The sequence below is a fragment of the Populus euphratica genome, unplaced genomic scaffold (genome assembly GCF_000495115.2).
Source record: "Populus euphratica unplaced genomic scaffold, PopEup_1.0 scaffold1.1, whole genome shotgun sequence".
Taxonomy (NCBI): domain Eukaryota; kingdom Viridiplantae; phylum Streptophyta; class Magnoliopsida; order Malpighiales; family Salicaceae; genus Populus; species Populus euphratica.
The window spans coordinates 4,723,402-4,749,215 of record NW_011499845.1 but is presented as its reverse complement, the minus strand read 5'-3'; the positions used below and the strand labels follow the sequence as shown (position 1 = coordinate 4,749,215).

Here is a 25,814-nt window from a genome sequence, read left to right as displayed (position 1 = left end):
CGCAGTTACAGGCACTCGTGCTTCTGCATTCTGCCTTGAGCTCATGGCTCATGCCCATATTCATGTCTGCGTAGATCCTGGTCCTTGTGATGCCGGTGTTTTTAAGGTACCTCGGCTTGCACGTTTAGCAAAGGTAAGGTTTAGTTCTCGATTGACATTGAGATTTAACTTGTTTTTTATTAAAATTTACTTTATTTACTACCCAACACACTTAATTCAAATAATAAAAAATAAAAAGCAACTTTGAATCATACCATCCAGCGATCAAGATTGTAATCCAATCCTAGAAACTAAAGAAACAGACCAGATCTTGATTGCAAAGTGTATGATCACATGCCCAGTCAACACAAACAAAAGCATTAAAGCATCACTTCTAGCTATCAAAATTTAAACTTTAACAGAAAGACAAGCATCCTCTGCCAAACACCATGCCAAGCTTCTAATACATGGCTCCTCACTGACTCAGCAGCTTAAAAAATCAACCCTGATAAAATATCGTCAACAAGTAGGGAAAACAAAGAGAAAGAAGCAGGAAAGTAAAAAAAAAAGATTCCTGCTCGACAGCATTCCTAGGAACCAAACAAATCAAACCCAGCAGCAGCAGCAGCACTTTGAGTAATTAACTTTTTAACACAAAGTAATACTTCTCTGTTACTCAACCGTAGATCATCTTCCCAATCAATAAAAGAAGAAAAATCTAAAATTTTGAAAACACCCTCCCTTCCCTTTTACTTTCCATTTAGCAAACAAAAATTAACACAAAGCAGCATCACCATACTAACGAACCAGTAAAGAAAACTGCAAAAAGATTATAACTTTCACTTCCTCTCACCTCTCATTTCCTTTTCATCATTGAATCACCAATCCAAAACTGATATTAAAGCAACCCAATCGATTTAAAGACATGGGTATATGATAGAGAATCAAAAGAAAAGAAAAGAAAACCAACATTTGTTCATGAGTAACCAAGGGACACCAAAAACCAACCTTTGTTCATGAGTAACCAAGGGACACCAAAGACGAGTGATGATGGCCATGCCAGCCATGACATGCTTTGTGTCCCCACCATGTAAGTACGATTTACTCTTGACTTGAGTCCTTACTGTTGGCCTTGATTTTTTGCCTCGCTTCTCATTTTCTTCACTTGCTAAAGCAAGGAGACAAGCTTCCTTTGCCAAGCTTCGAGGTAAGAAACGAGTGTACTAGGTACTTCCTCTTACCTTCTCCACCCCTGTTTGGTCTACCACGTACCCTGGAACTAAGCCTTCTTTTGCCCGCAAACTGCGTTGCCCAATCTTCTATCTCAGCGAAGGAGTGCTAGCTCGCTATATGCAGCGAGCAATGTTCACAAAGCTAGAATTTAAGGGGTTTTAAAGAGCCTAGACTTGCTATTATAGCCAAGGAGCCATGATAAAGAGTAAGGTTGTGGATGCTCTAAATCGTTTTGGAAAGAGTAAGACATTTGATTATTTTGCCAATTCCATCATAGAGGCCCTGAAAAGGGAGTGGTTTTTCTAGGCAAACAGAATACACTTCGACACTATCTTCTTCTTCCTATGCACTCCAACATTAAACAGTGCTGTGATGCCATCCCTTTTGGGTTGCTCCGAGGTCATCGTCGTTAAATACGTGCACCATTATTTTTTCTCTTGTGGGAAGCACGTGGGAGCCATTCTTGGGACCATCCAAAGTTCCAAGCCTATAAATCCAGAACTGAATCATTCTAAAGGGTGAACCCGATACAGATCAGGTTAACCCTTCATGAGAAGTAAAATCTTGAATTCTGAACAACCACTCCAGGCGAGGATTTTCATGGTTATGGAGCGTACAAGTCATCTATACAGGGAGAATGCAATACAAGTGAAGCTATGAAATAAATGGACAATCAGCCATTCATGTTCATGCAAAACAGATTTCGAGCACATCACATGTCGTCCCTAATTTTAACCAAGCCCAATTGCTTGCAAGGATTTTTTTTTTTTCCTCTTATCAGTAAAGGTCATACTGAACTCAAACCTAGCATGATACATCTTTTAGATTTTATTTTATTATGACCTTCTCTAAATTTGAACTCGATGTATGCTTCCTTGCAGGTTAAATGCACACCAAGATTCTAGGCTACCATTCTATAACTCCTCTTTGAGTGCATGACATGCGGTCTTAAATTTTGACGAAACCCAATTGGTTCTAACATCTGAAAACATACAAAGCTATCCTTTTCCTGTACAGGGAATCATTCAAGATGTTCACACATTTATATACGAGAAATAGATTTCATAGTTAATAATTGAGTAATTGAGATGGACTCTAGCTCTAGGCTACCAAACATTAATTACTAATATTTATGGTTCATCCACAGCGATTCAATGGCCTGATTCTCGAACTTTTTCGCGTAGTTTGCTGGGTTTTTCCGTGCTGTCGTTTGTGCATGCCTGGATCAAGGACCCAGTACGCGTGCAGTCAAATTTACGGTCTGCTTGCCCATCTTTCTTCTACCTCCACCGACACCTCAAAGAATCATCTTTGTTCAGGTGTTTTAAAAATATTTTTAAAAAATTAATATTTTTATTTTAAATTAATTTTGTCTAATGATTTTAAATTTTTCATGTGTTAATGTAAGAAATAATTTTTTTAAAATAAAAAATTTATTTTAATATATTTGAAATAATTTTTTTTTAAAAAGTAACTAATAACATTATGTATGTAAGATTTGAAGAAAATAAAAACTGGTTCATGGATAAGTAAAATATGGAGTTCCAGTATCATCACAAAATGTAGGATTCTTTTAGAGACTCAAAATATAAAAACATCAAGAGCTTGTATCTACAGTTACTGTTCAAATGATCTTTTATTTTAAAATATATAAAAATATTTTTTTATTTTTTTAAAAATTATTTTTATACCAACATATATAAAAATATTAATTTTTCAAGAAAAAAACATAAACAGTCTAAACAAATATATATAAAAAAGGGGAAAGATGAAACCTTGAAGTTTCACGGGATGGCATGAATATGTCGATGATTGGACAAAAAGGGCCCGCCACCACCTCTCAAGATTTTTTGTCCTTTTGGTCTGGCACTATCTTCCATATTGATGTTAGCTCACCAAGCATATTTCCTCTTCTTTATTGTAATTTCTCTCTGCCTTCCAGTTTCCGCTCACTGTTTTGTACGATACTTCCTTTACCTCCAGCTTGAAGTGGATAAAGCTGCCAATAGTGTCTCCTGGCTATTTCACCCGCCCGCTGCATATTGAGTCCTGTTTTTCAGCAATAAAAAAAAAGTTCAACATACAAGCTTTTTCAATGCCCTTTTTTTATATAAAAAACCCAGCCCTAGGTATAGTGATGCATTTATTTAATTAAATAATTTAAGGATTATTTGTATAAATAAATAAATAAATAAATTATTATTAATGACTGTTAAGAATTAAATTAAAAAATAAAATAAAGATATGGATTAAGATATTTATTCTTTAATAGTGATAAATTAATCCCGTTATATTTAATGACTTCATTAATAGTAAACAATTTGTTATTTAACTAAACAATAATAATAACAATATATATAATATAGATAGAATATAATAAAAAAATATTATATGAGGTTGCAAATATTAAAAAAATACTATCATTTTATTAGAAAAAATATTTTTTAAAAAAATTTATTTGTAAACTATTTTTTTAGTCTATAAAGCATATAAGTCTTTTTTATATACACAAATATTATTATTTTTTATAGTTGAAGTTGGTATCAATAGACTCTCTCATTACCATTAAAAACTGATTGCTTTCTCTCTTACCTCTCAAACCATAAAAGAAAAAAATAACTAGGTTAAAATTAAAATTTTAAAATATTAAAGGGTTGTATGCTATAATTTAAAAAGTACAGGAAACAAAGTAAATTTTTTGTCCATGTTGGAAGCAACCACCCCTTTTCTCTATATTTTTTTACTTCGATTATTTCTCTTGTAATATTTCATTTGCTCAATAAATCTGTGTCTATAAAGATGTAGTTGAATAAAAAAAGTATAAGGATGAAAAATAAATAAATCATTATTATAGCAATTCACAGCTGTCACATATTTGAAGTTGTTTTCACACATGAAACAGCCATTGCATCTAGCTTCATGTTACAAAATTAAAATAGAGCACACAAGATTCGAATGTAGAGTAAAAACGTAAGTTTACCTCGTAGAGAAATGAGAATGGATGGTAAAATAAGTAATTGCAGATGCTATGACATCTTAAATGGTATTATACTCCGAGCATCTCCTCGAACTCATCAGAGGGTATTTCTAAGTTATTAAAGAATATACAAGATGAATCAGTGTTGATTTGTTCCTTTAATTAGAGAAAATTAAAATGAAACAACGCTTGGCATCACATGCTGATTTGAAGACAGCAAATATTTTAATAATTAGTGAGAGTATGTTTGTTTATGTGTTTTAAAAATATTTCTAAAATATATTTTTTATTTTAAATTTTTTAAATATTTTTATATCTTTCTTGTTAAAAATAATTTTTTTTAAATTAAAAAAACCAATTACTGCCACATTACACAACAATACTCAAAAAGAAAAATCCAAATAAACAATAGATTACATATCTGAGGATTAGTTTACAGGATCAAACAAGGCTCGAGGGCGAAATCATTACATCCTCTTCCATCTATAAAACCTGTCGTTTTAACATCAAGAAAGGAATAACTTTATGATACACGAAGACCCGAGAAGTCCATGGTTCATGGAGAGCAACATTTAGCAATGAAAGAAGACCTTTCACTTCACCTTGAACAATTCTTTTTGCTCCTCTTCTCCCTCCACTGCATTCCGTATGTTATCACTCAGAATTCAGTTTTATTAGGGTTTTTAGAAATAATGGAGAACAACATTTATAAATGTACAAGCCAAAACATAGATCATTTACTCAAGATGAATAAAACAAAATCTAATTGCAGATGAATTTAAAGATAGACATCTTTATATTTTTTTAAAAAAGTCACATGTTCATACAGTGTATCTTGGACTGGACGTTACCACAAAGACAGTGCTTTGCATCAACAGACCCTTAATAATAATATTATCATGACGGAGACGATAATGCTTTGATTTCCTCGATAATAAGAAGTTAAAACTATTTTTTTTTAAATTATCTGAAGAAAATATTTTTCATGTTAGTTTAAAGAACTTAATATTTTCTTTTTAAATATCAATGTCAAAATTCGAAGCGTGTATACACGCGCCCCCATAACAAGCACCGCAACCGCTTACGTTACAAAGACTTGAAAAATATCTTAACGTTTACTATTCATGCTAAGAAAACTGCCCCAGTATTCTTCTGCTTTGAGGGTCTCTATCAACACTGCTTCTTGTTCCTCATTTGAACTTCCTATGTAGGGAAGACAGAGATTAAGAGTGCTAGAGAGTTTTGCTGCAACGCAAATGACCCGAAGAAGTTGAGGAATTGTATCTTTTTGAGTTTTTTCGGACTTTTGGCACGCGGTTTCTTGTTTGTAGAAAAACAGGACGGGGCAAGTGTTGCTGCATTTTATCATTGAATGTAGAGGATCTTATTGATGTTGTTGGAATCAGTTTGCTGATCAAAGTCTGAATCTTTTTTATTTTACTCTAAATCTAGTAACATGGGCGTTGCTTAAAAGTTTGCTCTAGTGATGTGGCTTTGGTTTGGTTTGGTTTGTGATATATATGATCTGGGTTTTAGCTGGAAAGAGACTGGAATTCTGGGTTTAGCTAGATAGCCCAGGCGATCAGGTTCTGGCTCCAAAGTGGTTGCTGTGAATGTTTGGTGACTTTTCAGGCTTTAGTTGGTTAAGTTCGGTGATTTGAATCTCTCTTGGTTTCAAAGTTTGTAAATTTTGGAAGTTCTTGAAATTGATCTGTGAGTTTTGTTAAAAAAATCCTTCTGTACTTGAATTGAGAAGACATAGTGAAAAATTAATGGAGGTTTAAAATTTTGTGATGTTAATTATTGCATGACTTGTAAATCAAAATCACTTGATTTGGATCTGAAGTAATGGCAACTGTATCTCCATCCCCAAATTCACCTCCCCTGGCTGTTTCATCACCTTCAAACAGTACACCACGCTCGCCATCCACTACTAGCTCATCGCCGCCAGCCTCCTCCCCTCCTCCTCCTACTTCACCATCTTCACAGCCCAATGCCACTCCACCAACCCCAAGAAACCCTTCAACTCCACCCCCGCCACGTCCCTCTCTTTCTAATCCTCCTCCTGCCACACCACTATCCCCTCCACCCTCGACATCGCATTCTCCACCTTTATCCGGTAGTGTTCCCAACTCCAATTCTCCTCCACCACTGGTGAGCTCACCCCCACCCCCACCCTCATCTAATCCACCTTCAATTTCACCTCCACCACCGTCATCAACTCCACCACTGTTGAATCCACCTACAAGTTCCCCTCGACCACCGTCATCAACTCCACCACCTCAGGATTCTCCTCCACCATCTCAAAGTTTACCACCACCACCACCACCACCCTCACCGCCACCTCAGAGTTCACCTCCACCACCACCCTCATCAAGGCCACCTCAAAATTCACCACCACCGCCTCCTCCGACCCCATCACAACTGCCTACCAATCCTCCCCCATCACCAGCATCTGTCTCACCTCCTCGAAGATCACCTCCACCGCCAGCATCGACTCCACCTGAGAATTCACCACCTCCACCAGCATCAATAGCCCCTCTTCCCAGTAATGTGCCCCCACCTCCTATGCTTACTCCTCCAACTGCAACTGCTCCTCTACCACCACCTGTCCCATCATATTCTACTCCACCAGCATTGTCACCACCAACAATAAGATTGTCTCCACCTCCACCCTCACTCGTTTCCCCGCCATCACCCACGAACAATACTGCCCCTAATTCACCCGAGAGTTCAAACTCCACAGGTAATGGGGGCATTGGTATTGGAGGTATAGTGGCTATTAGTGCAGCAATAGGAATTATAATGCTCATCCTCGTTGGATTGGCTCTCTGGTGCATAAGGAAGCAGCGAAAAGAGATTTCTGGACTGAATGGTGTTTATGTTACGCCATCTTCTTTGGGCTCTTCTCCAAGATCAGGTATATATTTCAAACAGCATTTCGCCATTTCTTCTTTAACATGTTATGACTTTTTGCAACATTATCACTCATATTCAATAAGTACTGCTATTGGTAACTCTGCCAAGAGGTTTTTTCTCTGTCACGTCCAAAACTTTCTTTGGTGTTTTTTCTCATAATTTGATATAACCTTTGCAATTTGTACCGCGTCTGATTTGCAATCAAATTTTTCTAGAGCATATCTTCTGGTTAATAGTTTAACAAATACAAAGGGTTATGTGTAAATCATATGGTCATTTTGATCTTAAAATTTAAAAGAATACAAATAATTGGTTAATTTATTGTCAGCTTACCTGTCAAGACGGTAATCTATTCCTAGCAGACTTGCACTTAATGAGATTGTTGTTAAGCACTTTGAATGATATTGTTGACAAGAACTCTAAGGCTTAAATTTGTCTCCTCAGGTTCAACTTTCACAAAGACTCGGTCTACAGCTCCCCTAATAGCAAGTGGTTCTAGCAGTGATTGTTTTTCTTTGCCACCTGAATCAAGTGGATTAGGTAATTCAAGGCCTTTGTTTGCGTTTGAAGAGCTAGTCAAGGCGACAAATGGGTTTTCATCCCAAAATCTTTTGGGAGAAGGTGGATTTGGTTCTGTATACAAAGGTTACCTTCCAGATGGGAGAGACGTGGCAGTGAAACAGCTAAAAATTGGTGGAGGGCAAGGTGAGCGAGAATTTAAAGCTGAAGTCGAGATTATTAGTCGTATACACCATCGCCATTTGGTTTCACTTGTGGGCTACTGCATATCTGAGACCCGAAGATTGCTCGTATATGATTATGTCCCTAACAATACCCTACATTTCCATCTTCATGGTAAAGCTATGTCTTATAACTGAGATTTGGCATGTCAGTTCATCAAAATGGTTCATCAGTCATGCATGTTGGTCTTTCTTTCTGTAGAGGTGGGTAGGCCAGCTCTGGACTGGGCAACACGTGTTAAGATTGCTGCTGGTGCAGCTCGGGGGTTAGCTTATCTCCATGAAGATTGTAAGTTTTTCAAGTCTGCATTTTAGTAGCTGGATAATGTTCACTCTCACTTCCAAAATGAGTTCAAGACATTATTTACCTGTTTTTTATTCTTTTTCTACACATGGCAACTGTTTTCTTAAGCTATCCACTGGTACCTGCTCTTCATTTTCAAATGTTATGATCCAACATTCACTCATAAAAAACAAAGATCTAATAACTGAAGGATTTTACAATATTCTCATCCCAAAAGCATAAGCAGAATTTCATCTTAATCAAGATTAGTATGAGCATACCAGTTTTAGTACTACTGATGTTCCTAGAGTTAACAACATGCTGATAAGAACTCGTCCATGTGATCATTGATAGATTCACTGGTTTCTCACACTAAAATATTGAATGAAAACACTTAATCGACTGCAAATGGTGTAGTAGGTATTATTCATTTGATTTACTGTTATATGTTTAGGCCACCCTCGGATTATTCACAGGGATATTAAGTCGTCAAACATTCTTTTAGATATCAACTTCGAAGCTAAGGTATGCATGGTTTTTAGCTTCTGATTATTCCAAGTTTTCCCTTTACCATTTATTGATGGTTAGTTTCAAGTAGATTGTTGTTTAAATGCTTCTAGATTTTACTTTGCAGGTTTCAGACTTTGGGCTTGCCAAATTAGCTCTAGATACAAACACTCATGTAACAACGCGTGTTATGGGAACCTTTGGGTAATAACTCATCCATTATTTGCTTAAATACCTGCCGCTACAGGGCTACCTAGAGGCACCCCTACTCTCTCTCTCTCTCTCTCTCTTTTAATCTTTTAATGCTTCAGTCAGTCGGGAGTTGATGGGAGTACTGTTTCTGAAGTACAGCTGTGTGTTATTTTCTTTTCCAGTGGAATGAACATATATCAGCCATGTCTATGTGCATTGCATCTAATGTTTAATTGATTGCTCAGATACATGGCCCCTGAATATGCATCAAGCGGCAAATTAACAGATAAATCTGATGTGTTCTCTTATGGAGTTGTGCTTCTGGAGCTAATCACTGGACGGAAGCCTGTGGATGCATCGCAGCCCGTGGGAGAGGAGAGTCTTGTTGAATGGGTAAATTGTTTGTGCACCCTGACTGTTCAGCTGATGAAAGAAAGTCTCATTCAGTTTTCATGAATTGTTGATTGTTCATTGAAGCATGCATTATAGATACATCCAATAACCTAGTTACAAGTATTAAGGGCTTGAATGATAATTTTATTGACAGATCAATTACTCTCTGTAGTGACCTCGTGCTCAGCTTTCTTTTTCTGCTGAGCAGATCTATACTATAGATGTGCCTTTTATTTCAGCATGCATAAATGATAAGCTCAATCAGATCATTTTTCCTGAAGTTGCTACTTATATGTGACATGTCGACATGGCTTAGTTGGAGTAAAAAGTTTTTATGGTTTCTGACTGCTTTGCTTTGATGCCAGTAGATGTTGCTGAAACTGTCACATTTTTTGAACATTAGTTACAAGAGTAGTAGAAACAGGGCTGCTAGATCTGTTTCGAAGAGAGTTTGTTTTAAACTTCTTATATATACCCGTAGTGGTTTAATTTAAGGAACAGATATGCTTATTTTAGAATTAGGTGGGTTATTAGGAAGATTTGCTTGATGAGTGGATGCTGTTCCTTAGTATTTGTATATGCACGGTGGGGGGAAGGGGTTCTGTGGATTGTGGCCTCTAATCATGTATAGATTTTTAACTGATGAAAATAACTCAGTACATCGAAAATTGAAAGCCATCCCAGATCTAGGACTTTTTCCGGACCTTGAATTAAACTCAGTACATAATCATGAAATTCCTCAGTGCATGAATGATAAAAAATGGGTAACTGATAAAACAAATGCACAGAGTTGAAACAATGGTATGTCTTTAAAAACTGTCTTGATGTCTTTTCATCTTCTCTGTTTATTTTGGTGGAGAATACATAATCCTGCTTTTTGTATTTTTCTTTTGTTCTCTTTTCAATAATGTAATCTCCTTTTGTATCTATAAAAAGAAAAAGAGAAGAAAAAAATGCACGTGTTCAAAGAAACAGATCTATATGTTGATCTAGTATTTGATCCTCCACAATTTTGTGCTCGAAATCTTCTCACCCAAAGCGTACCTTTTCTTTCAGGCTCGACCTTTGCTAAATCATGCACTAGAAAATGAGGAATTTGAAAGCTTGGCAGATCCACGGCTTGAAAAGAATTACAATGAAAGTGAAATGTTCCAGATGATTGAGGCTGCTGCAGTCTGTGTGCGGCATTCAGCTACAAAGAGGCCACGGATGGGACAGGTAATTGCAATTTGATCGCAGAACTAGATGAAAAATCTTGCTTTCATCATTAAATGTTCAGATTTGGAGATGGTGGGATGCATTTCTTTAAGCCTGCATATGCTTCTCAGGTTGTTAGAGCTTTCCATACCTTGGCAACTGCTGATCTAACCAATGGAATGAGAGTAGGAGAAAGTGAGTTATTTAACCCTGCACAACAATCTGAAGAAATCAGACTATTTCGAAGGATGGCATTTGGTAGTCAAAATTACAGTACAGATTTTTTTAGCCTGGATACTTAAAGAGCACATGGTAAATAGTGTTAGAGATGAATTCTTCGACAAACAGCAGCAGGACTCATGAATTTCGAGATAGCTCAAGATGTACAGGATGGTCTCCGAAATTAACTCTCTGCCGCAGGGATTGGATTTCAAGCCCTTAATACTGGTAGCCGGGTTAAATTGGTTTTCCCGCATCATAGCTGGGTTAAAAAAATATATCAGAGTGGTGAACAGTAAAACTAAGTGTTTTTAGAGTGTTTAGGTAATTGTTTTAGAAGAATAAAGGCACACCCATAATTTCTGAGCGTAAAAGGAAATGTTACATACTTCATACAAACAACCATCCAAGATAAAGGACCAAAACAAAATTCCGACAGATAGATAATGTTAGACTTACGAACCATGTAAAGTGAATGGAACCAAGTTCGGATAAGTCGAGGGAAGAGCTTGTGAAGAAAGCCATCGCAGAGACAGTTAACTAATTTTTTATAATTTCAATTCTTGAGTAGGGGAGGGAATCTTGAAGACACTTCAAAACACTCAAGGCAAGGCTTGAGGTCATACAAGCAACCAACTAGTTCCCAAGAAAAGTAGGTTTCAAGCAACATCATCTGGACGCCCTATGTTTCCCTTTACGTCCAATATTCTATTGTGTGCAATGACCCAAACTAAAAGCTATGGCTGCATTTCAGGAAATGCAGTATGTAATCTTTTAATTCATGACTAATTGCCTCCCTTTTTTTAGCTTTGCCACATATCATTCTGTTTGCTTTACCCTTTCTGATTACCCTCAAATAAGGACAAGGAACGTATTCCCTATCAAGACATGCCTTCATCAACCATTCTTCATTATCAGCATCATCCCCTTCCTTCTTCCATCTTTGACATCCATGGAAGATTTGAACATCATGCCTTCATCAACCATTCTTCATTATCAACATCATCCCCTTCCTTCTTTGACATCCATGGAAGATTTGAACATGCTGGCCGCAGATTGTGTAGTCATATCTTGTTGCTGCCAATGCTTGATACTACAATCGATCATATTCGTCTTGCTCAAACTTCCCCGCAAAGTCATTCAGAAGACCAGAGCATATGCTAAGAAGAAGCTTTGGCACAGAAAGAAAGAGAAGATATTAGAATCGGTCAGGGGTGGGTTCCAGGACAGTTTTGATAAATTTCTAGAAGGGTCTATAGAAATCCCAGTAGATGACTTCCGTGGAGGGCATGATTGTGAGAGCTGCATCGAGGAAGTTGAGGAAGTCTTGGAAGGGTTTTCTCAGAAGGGGGAGTTTGCTTTCGGAAGCTTTTGGGGTAGGGTTGTATCAGGAACCTCTCCAGCATGCATAGTAGCTGTGCAGGAATTTGATTTAAGTTTTGCACAGTTTGAAGTGGTTGAAACAATCAGTACATCTTTCACGCATTCATATTAATAAAGCAAAAAAGTAAGTTCCATTTCCAATTTATTGTATATATCCGTAGTAGTTCCACTTGATTAGAAATCTGCATCCAAGCCATTCTTTACTCATCATTAGGCTATTTTGCTCTTACATGAACAATGAGACTATTTCAACAAAAAAAAAAACAATGAGACTAGAATGCCGATATCGGAAAAATACAATTTCAGTACCCTTAATCATAAAGGATAAATGTGGTGATTTTCTAAGAAGGTTCCAAGCTGCATTGGACATGCAATAATTCTCCACAATTAATGTCGTGGGGGTGTGTTGGAATGAGAATCATTTCAGATGGGGTTTGATTAATGGTTGGTTCTAAGAACTGGCTTGATTTCCTGAGTAGTTTTTGCTTGTCAACTACTGACCACAAAATGCTCTGAATCTCTCAGAAATATGAACATTCAACGGGAGAAATAACTTTCAACCCTTGCTACCCAGGACAGTCCATTCAATAAAACAATAAGGATATATTTAATCTAGTTTCTGCACACTAAGATTAAATCTTTCTTTCTGTTGAATTTTAAGCAAGCATATACATATTCGTTGTCATTTTTCTTTCATCTTCAATCTTAAATGACAACATGGAGAACAAATATAGTTGGCAAGTGCTAGAATGAACATTTTAACAAGCAGGCTAGTTCTCCAAGGATATACCTCCAATCCACGTGCCCTCATGTGCACAAACACATTTTCAGAAACTTCAATACTTAAATACCTTTGCTCTTTTTATCCCCACATAACACGGCAATGATATAAAAGCGGTTTTGATTTGAACCATTCCAGTATTCCAAGTCTTCAAGACAACACACACAAGAAAAAAAAGAAAAATTAAGCCCCGCATCCTTGGCCAGCCAAAATACAGATACACAAAAAAAAAAAAAAAAAATTCCTTTCCTTTTCTTTCACCTCCTCCATTTCCAGCCATGATGGCAACCCTTCAGACTGATCAGTTCAAGGAAGTCTTCATGCGCTTCGATATGGATTCCGAATTTCCTATGGCAGCCTTACGCAGCTAGAGCTCGCTGCTCTTCTACGTTCTCTTGGCCTCAAACCTACAGGTTATCAGCTTCATGCTTTGTTATCTAACATGGGTGCTAATGGCAATGGTCACGTTGAATTTGATGAGTTGGTTAATGCTATATTGCCTGATATGAATGAAGAAGTCTTGATCAACCAGGAGCAGTTTTTGGAGGTATTTCGATCATTTGATAGGGATGGCAATGGATTCATTGCTGCTGCTGAGCTTGCAGGATCGATGGCTAAAAGGGGACAACCTTTGAAATATCGTGAGCTATATCAGATATGATGAGAGAGCTGACACCAATGGAGATGGTGTTTTGAGGTTTGACGAGCTTGCAAACATCATGGCTAAATCCGCTGCTGATTTTCATGGCATCAAAGTTCCATAGAGCATGATGGGAATAGTCTTATTAATACATGGACATAGACATTGGGAACTGCAATATCCATTAATGTGTCGTTAGCATCATTGATGGTTTGAGATGATCCTATGACCTTTTATTTTATTTATTTCTTTATTTTTTTCCATTTGATTTTTCTTGTAATTTCTTGTGTGTGTAAATGTAATTTTTTCTAAGGTCTGGTCATGGGATTCCTGTGAACAAGATGGAAGGAGGAGGAGAGACCTGAATCCCATTTGAAACAACTATTAACACAACTTATAGATTGTATAATGTTATATTTATTGTAGTGGTTGGTATTATTTACAAAACGAAATAAAATGAAAATAACATTTTATCTACTAGTTTCCAAGATTTTCTTCACCAATTTTTCTGCTACACATGACATTACTGGCGGCATCACCAATCCATGAAAGTATGGAAACCGGATGCGATATCATTCGAGGTCCAGGGTCCGCAATTGAGAAAGAATTCGGCCTCTGAACGCACGAAACTGGATCCAATGATCCACGGGCAAAAGGGTAGTTGTTAGTCTGTAAATGGATTGCTATGAATAAGACCATGGGATACAAACTCTACAACTGAAAATAGAACTATGGTTATGGCAATGTACGATGTTTTTTTTTAAAAAATCCATGTTGGATAAGAGAACGATATCTCACTTCTATATGCTTCTTATGGATCTGGATTATCTTCTCTTCTAGAAATTCAAGTGGAGATAATTGGTTTTTATCAAAAGTTGCTGGGTGATATGGATAATGCAGTTTCCGGTGAAAGGGTGGCTTTTTTTTAATGCATCTTGAATAAGAGGCTTTCTTATCATTTGAAGCAATATATGATTGCTGATGTTACTCCTGAATTTAAGAAAGTCAAGTTTTCTCTAAAAAGTAACGAGGCACCTGGCCCTGATGGATTCTCAGCTGATTTATTTAAGAAATCTTGGAATATTGTCGGTGAAGACGTTGTTGCAGCTGTATCTAATATCTTTCAACAAAGAAAGTTGCTTAAAGCAGTAAATTCCACAGTTATTACTCTTGTGCCAAAAAGGCCTATATCTTGCTGCACAGTTTTATATAAATGCATCGCTAAGATACTAGCCAATAGGCTAAGAGTTTTCCTTCCTTATCTTTTTAGTTTAAACCAGTCTGCATTTATATATGGCAGGAGAATAGGAGATAACATATTGATTGCTCAGGAAGTGGTGAAAGCCTATCTTAGGAAAAATATGCCTCCCAGTTGTGCTCCCAAAGTGGACTTGATGAAAGCTTTTGACTCCGTACGTTGGGATTTTCTGTTTAATTTCTTAGAAGCTATTAATATCCCTGCTAAATTCATTGCTCGGATCAAGGCTGTGTTACAACTCCATCTTTCTGTATTGTGGTTAATGGAAGCTTGCACGGATATTTTTTCTGGCAGTCAAGGATTGAGGCAAGGAGATCCATTATCTCCGTACTTGTTAGTATTTGCCATGGAGATTCTATCTTGCCTACTAAATAGATCAGTTATGGGAGGCCAACTGTCTAACCATCCCAAATGTAAAAAGATCAATCTTACTTATATGTGTTTTGCATATGATTTAATGATCTTTACAACAGGAACAGTGAATTCTCTCGGAAAAGTTGCTGACATCCTTCATCAATTCTATTGGTTATCTAGATTAAAGCGCAATCCTTTGAAGGGCAAATTTTCTGTGCTGAGGTAGATGCTTCTATATCTCATTGCTGGTTGTTACTGGGTTCAAGATTGGTAAACTGCCTGTAAAATATTTGGGCTGTTCCGTTAATTACGAAAAAGCTGGCTTATACAGATTGCAAGCCTTGACTAGACAGAATATCTTCAAGACTTCAGAAATGGGCAAAAAAAATCTTTCATTTGCTGGAAGATTACAGTTAATATCATCTGTCATCTTTAGCATTCAGAACTATCCGTGTTGTTGCCAGCATGAGTAATGAAGGTTACAGAGCAGCAGCGTAATGCTTTTTTATGGAAGGTCAAAGAGGGGCCTGCCAGAGGAGCTAAAGTTGCTTGGAGCAAAGTTACGTTGCCCAAGCACGAGGGTGAATTGGGGGTAAAAAAGATCAAAGAATGGAATGTTGCCTTCATTTTTAGATGTATTTGGATTTGTTTATGAAGGCAGGATCTCTATGGGTAGCGCGGGTGACTGTTACTAGATTGAAAGGGAGAAGCTTTTGGAGTATGAAAATAACAGGGGACTCCACCTGGTATTGGAAAAGGCTTCTCAAGTTTAGAAAGTTTGTTTGGGATCAAATTCACTACATTGTGGGAGATGGAAAAACTACTCAACTGTGGTGGCATCCAGATGGTGTGTTTGTTAAATCCTATGGATAGAGGATACTGTTCGAATCTGGAATTCTGTTTAATGCTAAGTTGTTAGCGGTCTTGAGAGATGGCAATTGGGTATGGCCTAGTTTCCTTTCTGAAGCTTTGCTTAGACTGCAAATGGCTATATGTGGGTGCTATATATCCTGATCATTTGTCTGAGGATAAGGTGCTTTGGGGAACTATACAAGGCAGAGATACTTGAGGAAGCTCATCTGAATCCTAGTTTTTCTTGTATTTGTAATCAGTGGATGTTGTTATAGCTAGTTGATATAAAAGATGTACGTGCAGCATGCTGATGGCCTAAACTTTGTAGTAGGATGAACTCCTACTTGTCTCTTTTTGGATAAATTAAATCTTCATTTATCGTGAAAAAAAAAAGGCACGGTGTTTTATTTTTTCTCCTTTTTTTTGGATATTGATGTCGGTTTCATGCACATACTGATGATGGCCGATGGCATGCATTTATCCGTATAACTTACATCCACAGAAGCCACTCGATCCTGGTTTTGTATATTTTTTCAGTAACGAAGCAACTGTATGATGTAAATTATGCCCGTTAATCGATTTTCTGTTCTGATGATCCCTGCATTCTGCAGAAATTGACTGAACGGGCTCTTAAGAGTTGAATACAAAATGCTAACCAAATGCGAGAGATGGAAAGAGAATCTACAGTGACGGTATAAATTGATAAAGAAAACATAATATGGAACAAATTGACTCATTTAAAACTCAAACCTGAACCACTGATACTAGGGCCAAAGCTTTTGTTCTCCTAGCTTTGAAATCAAACCAGGGAGACAAGAAAGTTCATTTACAAGCTCCGCTCCCGCAGTGGTGTTTCTTGGAGAAAGAACAGGCAATTTTATTGCCATATTTTTTTACCAGGGAAACAACATTATAACCAAGAGCACCAAGATGGAGAAGAGAAATGGCAATATTTCCGAGAATTTCAAGCCCCGATCACTGATTATTGCAAATGTTCAAGCCAGAATAAGAGGGTGTTTGGCCGCCTGCTGTTTTAACTTTCTGACTGCAATTAAAAGCAAGACGTCCGCTGTGTGCTTCATGAGATTCAACAAATTTACCAAGCCCAGAGAAACAGAGACGGGAAAATAAAAACCTACTCCATGAGTTGTAGTCAATTAAAAAGAATCCATGTTTATTAAGAAGCACCAACAAATAATGAACTGAATAGAGCTACAAATTACAATAACAAAGAAAGTTTATTCTTATAAACAGCAATGCAATCCAGATCTACTACGAATTCCCTTGTTTCCTACATACATTGTAAAATAATACAAGTCGGTATAAACATTATATTTCTTTTAAGAAGTACAACAAACAAAATTTAAATTCCTTTTGGCATAATTTTCCTGTTCCACGTATGGTACAGCTGAAAGATGCTTCCAGAAAAAAAGTCACCAAAAATTCCTAATTTGCAGGGCAAGCCTTCAGGTCAAGTAGAAGCCTCAGAAGTCATAGACTGCGGGGACTCGGATTTTGAGCAGACAACCACAACCCAGAAACATTGACAGATACCCTCCAAGAATAATCAGCTATTATTGTGGCTGATTCTTATTCTTGCGTCTTAACTTATTCGCTCGTGCTGCCAAGCGTGCTGAGAAACCTACTGATGTTGGTGGCCGCAATAACCTTTGTCGCATCATATCACAGTACTCAGGATCATCTTCGTGTTTCCCACTCTCTAACCTTTGTATCATCTGGTGGTACATGGGAAAGAACCTTGTTTCAATTGCTGAATATGCATAGAAGGGCAACAGTGCTGCGATTATCACAAATATGATTGTAAACCAGTAAGAAGCAGCCGGGGCAAGGGCTTCTGTAAAGAGTTTGTAGGCAGTTGTAGACATTGACGGAGACAGGGACCCAAATGCCAAGAAGAAAATGTACAACATACAAAGACAATATATAATTAGGCCACGCTGTATTTTGGTGAAGTAACAAACAGTCAATGCCATCTGCAAGTTCACAGCCCACACGATGCAAGTATACATGGTTCCTCCTAAAACATCCATCCCAACAGTTTTTCCATCAGGGTTGAAGGCTTGGTGCTGCAGTGCAGTTGTGCAGAAGAAGAAAACGACTATTGCAGTGTAGAACCCATTACCCAGCCAATGAAGTACTCGGCGCCAGCCAAAGAGGAGATTTTTCACACCTTCTTGGTATAGTAGAGGATACTGAAATATGAAAGAAGTCAAAAAATGACCAAAATTTGACCAAGATGTTTACTTCTACTTTACTAACCATTTAATGACCATAAATGAGTCTGCAAAGTAAGTGAGCGAGATACCTTGAGACAGCTTGCAGCAGATACATCTTGTTCAAAGATACCCAAAGCAGCAACTGGAAGAGCCGTGAAGAAGACATTATAAAATGACAAAAACCAATCACTGTATACAGACTGTGCAGAAAATGATGTATAAGCCTCATATAGCCAGATGGAGAAACCAAAGGCAATGTTCTTGTAGAAGAAGTAGCATATCTGAGTATGGAAAAAAAAAATCAGTGATAATCATGAAAAGGAATAAACAACTGATCGCATGCGACATGCACCAGTAATCATTAAAGTTCAAATAAGACCACTACTGAAAATGTTCAGCCATGTCCAATTCCAAATGTACAAATGGCCTTACCATTGATGAGAGTCTCCTGTAACACCAGTGCCCATGTACGAGTAGCAAACGCTCCAAATACCGAAACTGAGCAATTGCGACATCACTTGCCATGGCAGCCTGAGTTGAAAACAGCCATAAAATAGGGTTAAAAGTCAGTAAATTACAAGCAGGTAGAGAAATATTTATAACAATTAAAATGGATGTAAGCTTTTCTGCGGAGAGGACCTGCATGCCTTCAACACCACTGATTCCAACTCCAATATCTGCTTCTTGAAGCATACCCACGTCATTGGCACCATCACCAATTGCTAATGTTGTTTTCCTGGTTCCAATTTTGACTAGTCTCGTAACCTGTATTTTACCATTTAAAACAATTATTCCTTCAAGAAAAGTATATAGAAGGTCTTCAATATCTAATAACACATGCGCCTACAGAAGAGAAAAACTACTGAAAGAATGATAACCCACCAGTGCTTTCTGTTTTGGTGATGAACGGCAACAAATCACAGAAGCACAGCTCATAGCAAGATCTAGAAACAAATGCTTCATATCATCGTCCAATGCGTACGCAAGTGATTTTCCATCAATTATCAATGCAAATATCTCAGCGGTTCCACTTGGTCCAGTAAGCAGAGCCTTTCCATCATTTATTTGACGAAGAACATTTTCCCTTGATGCCTGGAAAATGAACATGTATCCCATCAATATCACATATAGATTCATAATAATTCAAGGTGCATCTTCAACTTCAACATCCCCTTTTTCCCACCAAGATGACACCCAGAGAAGGAAAATAAATCCCTATCACAAGTAAGTAATCTGAAGTGGATTGAAATCCATGATGAATTAAAGCAGTCTTTACCTTAGCAATGGCATCCTTGTTTCCTGTTTTTTCCAATGACAGGATCTCTGGATTCTCCAAATTGATTATAATCTGCTTCATTCCTTGTCTAAGCAAACAACAGGAGAAGCTGCATATTCAAATTTTGAAGTCAGACACCTCCACGTATGATACAAACTGTAAAGTCCATCTTAAAAGCATCAATACAAACACCTGTTTCAAAATAACATACCCAATATTGATGGCAGTCTCCATTTTGTCTCCAGTCAAAACCCACATCTTAATTCCAGCTTGAGCAAGTTTGTCTATGCAGGCAGGAACCTAATGGGTACAATAGAAAAATAAATTCAAAATCTCTAAAGAGGCTAGTTTATTTCAAAACATTTTAGGTTTTCTTACTCACCCCTTCTTGGAGTTTGTCCTCGACAGCAGTTGCACCAAGAAGAATTAGATTCCTCTCAACCTTCTCTGCCACTTCATCAATCAATGATTCTCGATCTGCATTAACTGAATTCTTAGCCTCGGTGAATTTCTGGTTAAAAATTCTGTATTCTTCTTCATCAAGTTCACGATAGGCAAGTATGAGGGTCCTCAGGCCAGAATCAGCATAGTCATTCACGTGATTCCTGGTTTCCTCTTCAAACTTCCTACCACTCTTAGCAAGCCTTTCAAACATGACGCTGCATAGGATAAAGGTTAATTTAATTAATAAGCAATAGATTAAAAGATAAGGAATTTGCCAGTGTGAAGGGTTTCAAGGTAGTTGATCACAAACCTGTCAGCTCCTTTACTAAGTAATAGTAATTTTCCCTCCTCATTTCTTACTATCACAGACATTCGCTTTCTTGCACTGTTAAACTCCAAAACATTCAAAACTGTATACACCCTTTCAACTTTCCTACCAGTCTCTGGATTGTACTCACGCACTGCAACGCTTGTTTGTGTCCTTTTGTAGAATTCAAAACCAATTTCCCTTGCAGCAATCACAAATGCTGCCTCATCTGGTGATTCAGCTTCGTATGAAATCTTCCCTGTTTCTTCATCCACATCAGGTATGGCAGTGTGACAGATTGCCAACAAGCGGAAGAATTTTTCAATGATGTGAGCTTGGGGTTCATGGACCCACTTCCCATCCATAATCCTTTCATCTTTAAAATTAAAGCCTTTAACATGTGGTTTTGTACTGGAAGAATCCTTGCTCTGATCCCAACCATTCACGCTTTCACCCTCTCTCATAGCCATTCCCAATTCAGCCTCTGTAACCCCATGGCCATAAGCAGTCCCTGCGACAGAACACTTGATGAACTCCATGGAATTGCAGGTCAATGTTCCGGTCTTGTCAGAAAGTATCGTGTCCACTTGCCCAAGTTCCTCATTCAAATTTGAGGTGCGAGAATGTGCTGGCCTGTCAGATGGCTCATAGTACAAATTGATATCGTTGTTGATGAAACTGCTCTGAAAAACTTTGACGACTTCTATTGACACGTACAAGGAGATTGGGATGAAGTAATTGTACAACATGAGAGCAGTCAGAAAGTGACAAATTGATGCCAGGACCACTCTTTTAGGGTCAAAGTAAACAGTAGACTCATCTGGTTTGAGATACCACCTTTTCATCCTCTGTCCATCCAAGTCATTGTCAGTTGCAACTCCAAAAACTAGAGATCCAATAAATGCCATCATAAATAGAACAAAGAATAAGAAGTAAACAATTTTATCCATCTGCTTCTCAAATTTGCTTCTCTTTGAAGGGGGAGCTGTAGAATTTTGCATGACCTTTGTGTCATGTCCAGTGAAGATAACTGCCCCATATATATACTCCGTATTTCTGAGTTTTGAGTCTCTGAGGAGAAGCCGTTGAGGGGACAGGGGATACAGGTTCTGTTCAAAGTCCAGAGTTCCAACGAATGAGTACAAATTTGTATTTGGATCCTCACATTTGATAAGGGCCTTGAAATCCCGATAGTAAGAGTCCTCGTGCATGAATGCAGTTGACTCCAATGCCTGTTTCAGTTTCAAATTTGTCTCTCCATCTAGATTCATGGTCTCAACATAGCAGATTCCATCATCATAAGTTGATGAAAGCAAGAGGAGATCTGCTGGGAAGTATTCATCCTTCTTCACCTTCACTATATCTCCCACCCTCAGATTTTTCCATCCAGTGGATTTGAAAGTACCATCACCCTGGTGCAGTCTAGTTTTTCTACTGTTCATCTCAATATCCTGAGAAGGCATTCCGAGACCAAAAGTATAGATCAGATATGAGAAATTTCAATAGAAGATGGATGATCGGCATAATTATCATTTTCGATTTAGACATCTCTAATAACATGCATGATAACATGGAAGCATTTAAAAAGTTGCAGGTAAAACATATACAATATAAACAGGACTGCTATTTGGGAACAGGAGTTTCGATGCTAATCAGTGTAGCACAAATTACCCTGTGAGAGAGCAGAAGGCTCATCCTGTATGTGATGTTTCACTACTTTTACAAGTTATACAAAGTCTGGGAAAAGATGACATGAATCTTTAAAAATGAGCTCAAGTTCCGGTCTATCTTTCCCCAGACATATTGAAGATATAATTGATCAACTATCTCCAATTCTTAATTTTTTGAAAAAGAAAGGTTTTTTTTTGCTCTCTAAAGACTTTGTCAGTAACATGTCAAAACTTTCATTTAGTTTATCACTGTCATCTAAAGCCTTATTAAACTTCTATGCAAAAGATTTCCCAGATATGTCAAGCAAATAAAATGAAAAATTCCAAATGAAGTATCAAAATTATCCCAAAATTTCATCATCAAATCATACAAACACCATTCAACCAGTACAGTAATTTGAAACAAATGAAAATTTCCAGTAGCAGTATCAAAATTACCCCGAGATTTCATCATCAAATCATACAAATACCATTCAATCAGTACAGTAATCTGAAACTTCTCTCTATGAGAACAAGTCAAGAAGACATTACTGGAAAACATCAAACCATAATCAATAAACATATCAAACGTAGAAAACAGATGAAATATAAAAATCATACCTGCTGAGCTCTCTTCCAATCTTCAATACCTTCTTTAACCATGGTAGCTCCAACAACAACAATAAGGGGGAAGATAGCACTGACAGCTGTGTAAGGTGCAAGAGGAGTGAAGGCCAGGATACCCACAACCAAGAAATAGAAGTTAGCCACTCTTCTGAACTGCTCAAACAATGATTTGGGCAAGAAAGTAGCAACATTGTACTTTGTAGTACTAACATAGTTGCCACTATATCTTCTAATCTTGGCCTCAAAACAGTCTGGTTCATTGCAGTGAACTACCCTGGAAAACCCAGGTGCCCCCATCTGGGACTGATCACCCTTTAAAGATGTCTTTCCACATGCAAACGAGTACAGTTTGCTCAATCTCAACCTCTTCCTTTTCCCACCACCAGCCATTTCTCTCCTCCTCTAACAAAGAACAAAACTTTTTGGTTCTATAGTTAGGATTGCTAAAAATGCCGCTCCTTTGAATGAAAACTGGAATACCCAGAAGCAGAAATCACACCAAAGTCAAAATCCCAGTTGGAGTTCAAGCCTGAAAGCTCAAAAATTCAATAACCCAATAACGCAAAGATGAAAATTGAACAAGAAAAGAAAGAAAAGGCAAGGAACTTTGAGAGATTGACGCGGCTAACAACAGAGGATTGGAAAAAAGTAGAGACACCTTTAAAAGCTATGATCATATGGATTCTTGGACGTGATCTCCACCCTTTAAGAACACCACAAAGGAAAGACAGTACAAGAGTAGTTTGTTTTGAAGGACACAGAGGTATATCAGATTGAGTGCGTCCTAAAACAAACTACTCTCTTTAATATAGAAGGAGAAAAAATGGTCGAGGTGGATGGTGGTGGTCTTACATTGAATTAGTATTTATTAAAAAAAAAATATTGCATTGGATTGTTTTCTTCTTCTTTTTTCTTGGAAAAGGGAAAGCAACAAGAAGCAGGAGATGAGAGATGGCGCATCCTGGACGCTTTGAACGTAGACTTTGATTCAATTGGATGCCCTCCCTTTTTTTTTTCTTTTTTTCTTTTTTGACTTTTCGTTTTTTTCTCATTCAATTGTCTGTGCCTTTTCTTAACATTAATTGTTTTGTTACCCAGTTGCTTCGATTGATTGTCGTTCATTTACTTTCATTTAAAGTGTGTTCGAAAATTATGTTTTTTTTCTATATATATTAAAATAATATTTTTTAATAATTTTGATGATTTTGATATATTTTTAAATAAAAAATAATTTTAAAAGACTCCCTACATAATAATATCAAAAACAATATTAATACAGAAAAATAAATGTATACTTGACAGTATGTTAGATTTTTTAATGCACTTTAAAAATCAATTTCTACTAAGTTTCTAAACAAGCAAAAGTGTTAATATATTAATTTTTTATTTCTTTGCCTTATAATAATTCTGGTGTTATGAAATTAAAATTATTTTTAAAAAAATTACAAATCACTTTCAAATACAATCAAAAGGTATTGTCAAAAACAGTTTTGAGATTCTGGTGTTATTTTCTTTTTCTCCAGCATCTAAGGGTTTTTTTTTTAAATAATAATTTGTTAATACTTCAAAAATATAAATAGTTTAAATAAAACTTTTTTGAAAGATTTAGCATCCACCACCCTTGTTTAACTTTTAAAAAAATAATAATCCTTTTTATTATGTAAGAAACGCGCATTAGGCCTCCTTCTAGATGAATGAACTTAGTCAAAATGCTCAGCTTGGAAATTAAGTGCCGGAGAGTGACAAACCGTTAAAGAATATAATAAATGATAGGGCTAGTGGCTCTGAGATTTGAAGACCTGGGGATTTGTTTTTTATTTTTTATTTTTTCTGGCTTTAGCTGTAGAAGACCATGGATTTTAAAATTCGTGGTAAATCCTCGCGCTGACTCGATGAATTCTAGAAGGGAAGCTTTACATGTTAGTGTAAGATTAATAATGGCATCTTGAACGGGGGAGGCGACGGCGAGCGAGTGCTGAGAATAGCGGTTTCCGTGAAGCATGTTCTTACCGATTTGGCATTTTTGCCCCTTTTCCCTCCCTCCTCCCTTTACATATTTCAATTCAATACTCCATGTTTCATATGCAAGTTGACGCGACTCGCACCAAATAATAATAATAATATAAAAAAAAAGATTTTACATTATTCAATTCAATACTCGATAGTTTTATTTGATGGGAGTTGGCATAATAATTCTCTAACCACTATATTAGAAAAAAAAAATCTCTACGAGAGACAATTATTCAAATACAAAAAACCTTTTCAAACCTATTTCAAAAAAAAATCCAGTACCAATCAATTTTAAAAAATCTAAATTACCAGCCTCTATCATCTTCTTATTCTCCTACTCTTTTGAATCTAAAAAATATAAACTTAATGATTATTTTCAAGACTTTCAGGCTCTTATTAATTCATGATTCAGCCAAATTAACTTTCTAACCATATTCATCTTATGAAATAATGGGAGTGAAACAAAGAAGAAAGAAAAGAACAAAAAAAGAAAATCGAAAACGAGATCTTCAGATGAATTTTGGTTATATGTCTAATACGAGAGGAAATGAAAACATATCACATCAGAAAAATAATAATAATCAAACAGGGACGGTTTTTTAATGAAGTTAAGGTGTTATTTAGCATTTCAATCCAACTTAAATTTTAAAATATTTCAATCTTTTTAATTTTAAATTGTTATTTTAAATATTTTAATCATTTTAATGTATTAATATAAAAATAAATTTTAAAAATACTTATTTCACTCTCCAGCATATGTTTATAATTAATTGTGTACTTGTTTGATGTTTATTTTGTTGTTTTTGGCCACGGTCTTGTTGGGCTGCTGCTGGCAGCGTCATGGTGGCGACAAAAGCAGGCGTGAAAAAAAGATAAGAAAAAAATTCCAAATCAGTTGCCATGGTTATTTTTACTGAGGAATTGTTGCCATGAATTTATTTATTTTTACTATATGATTTGGTTTATTTCCCCAATACCGTTCTGAATTTTTGCCGGTATTTTATTTATCTCTGTTACCTGTAAATTTAAAAAAAAAAAAAAGGGATGCTAGTGGGGATTCTATAGTTGAAAACAGATCATGAAGTGACCACCAACTACAACGACTAAAGGTTATTGTGTTATTGAAAATAAAAAGGAACAATTCATTTGTTTAAGAAACCCATAGTAAAAAAAAGTGAATACTGCTAGCCCATCATTTCATACATGGCATATTAACATGATTCTTGTTTATTTTTAAATTTATTTTTTTTAAGTTCACTTACGGGTGAGTGTTTATAAATTCAATATTTTACTGTATCTGATGCTGCTCACCTAAACACTCAACACAAGTATATATACCGATATTTTACCAAATTTA

General features: G+C 36.6%; 3 protein-coding genes across 6 annotated transcripts; 2 read left to right on the top strand and 1 right to left on the bottom strand.

The window, feature by feature from the left end:
• The first annotated feature begins 5,276 nt into the window (after positions 1–5,276).
• On the top strand, positions 5,277–11,008 carry LOC105123161 (proline-rich receptor-like protein kinase PERK9). 2 transcript variants are annotated; one of them, XM_011022681.1, is made up of 9 exons: positions 5,277–6,854; positions 6,900–7,109; positions 7,553–7,963; positions 8,051–8,137; positions 8,586–8,656; positions 8,766–8,842; positions 9,076–9,223; positions 10,280–10,441; positions 10,552–11,008. In XM_011022681.1, exons 1-9 carry the CDS (start codon positions 6,038–6,040, stop codon positions 10,720–10,722), a joined length of 2,154 nt encoding a protein of 717 aa, XP_011020983.1. In that variant the 5' UTR covers positions 5,277–6,037; the 3' UTR covers positions 10,723–11,008. The 2 variants fall into 2 exon arrangements, with proteins under 2 accessions (XP_011020983.1, XP_011020976.1); XM_011022674.1 differs by having other exon boundaries at positions 5,277–7,109.
• A 507-nt stretch (positions 11,009–11,515) lies between these two features.
• LOC105123147 (uncharacterized) lies at positions 11,516–12,222 on the top strand. 2 transcript variants are annotated; one of them, XM_011022665.1, is made up of 2 exons: positions 11,516–11,573; positions 11,649–12,222. In XM_011022665.1, the coding sequence occupies exon 2, from the start codon at positions 11,667–11,669 to the stop codon at positions 12,132–12,134; it is 468 nt and encodes a 155-aa protein (XP_011020967.1). In that variant the 5' UTR covers positions 11,516–11,573; positions 11,649–11,666; the 3' UTR covers positions 12,135–12,222. The 2 variants fall into 2 exon arrangements, with proteins under 2 accessions (XP_011020967.1, XP_011020959.1); XM_011022657.1 differs by having other exon boundaries at positions 11,516–11,606; positions 11,682–12,222.
• A 4,842-nt stretch (positions 12,223–17,064) lies between these two features.
• LOC105123135 (putative phospholipid-transporting ATPase 9) lies at positions 17,065–23,414 on the bottom strand. Of its 2 annotated transcripts, XM_011022644.1 has the most exons (11): positions 23,106–23,414; positions 22,442–22,976; positions 20,175–21,622; positions 19,803–20,079; positions 19,632–19,720; positions 19,421–19,529; positions 19,027–19,236; positions 18,784–18,909; positions 18,577–18,675; positions 18,234–18,425; positions 17,065–18,120 (listed from the first exon to the last, which is right to left on the bottom strand). In XM_011022644.1, exons 2-11 carry the CDS (start codon positions 22,835–22,837, stop codon positions 17,482–17,484), a joined length of 3,585 nt encoding a protein of 1,194 aa, XP_011020946.1. In that variant the 5' UTR covers positions 22,838–22,976; positions 23,106–23,414; the 3' UTR covers positions 17,065–17,481. The 2 variants fall into 2 exon arrangements, with proteins under 2 accessions (XP_011020946.1, XP_011020936.1); XM_011022634.1 differs by having other exon boundaries at positions 22,442–23,414.
• Between the last annotated feature and the right edge of the window lie 2,400 nt (positions 23,415–25,814).

Excerpts from the sequence above, each read along its gene's own strand:
- LOC105123147 (XM_011022665.1), top strand. The coding sequence starts at position 11,667 with ATGGAAGATTTGAACATGCTGGCCGCAGATTGTGTAGTCATATCTTGT.
- LOC105123161 (XM_011022674.1), top strand. The coding sequence starts at position 6,038 with ATGGCAACTGTATCTCCATCCCCAAATTCACCTCCCCTGGCTGTTTCA. Across the intron at positions 7,964-8,050 it reads CCTACATTTCCATCTTCATG|AGGTGGGTAGGCCAGCTCTG; the intron begins GTAAAGCTATGT and ends TTCTTTCTGTAG. Across the intron at positions 9,224-10,279 it reads AGGAGAGTCTTGTTGAATGG|GCTCGACCTTTGCTAAATCA; the intron begins GTAAATTGTTTG and ends CTTTTCTTTCAG.
- LOC105123135 (XM_011022634.1), bottom strand. The coding sequence starts at position 22,837 with ATGGCTGGTGGTGGGAAAAGGAAGAGGTTGAGATTGAGCAAACTGTAC. Across the intron at positions 19,721-19,802 it reads AGGACAAACTCCAAGAAGGG|GTTCCTGCCTGCATAGACAA; the intron begins GTGAGTAAGAAA and ends TGTACCCATTAG. Across the intron at positions 19,237-19,420 it reads ACAAGGATGCCATTGCTAAG|GCATCAAGGGAAAATGTTCT; the intron begins GTAAAGACTGCT and ends TTCATTTTCCAG.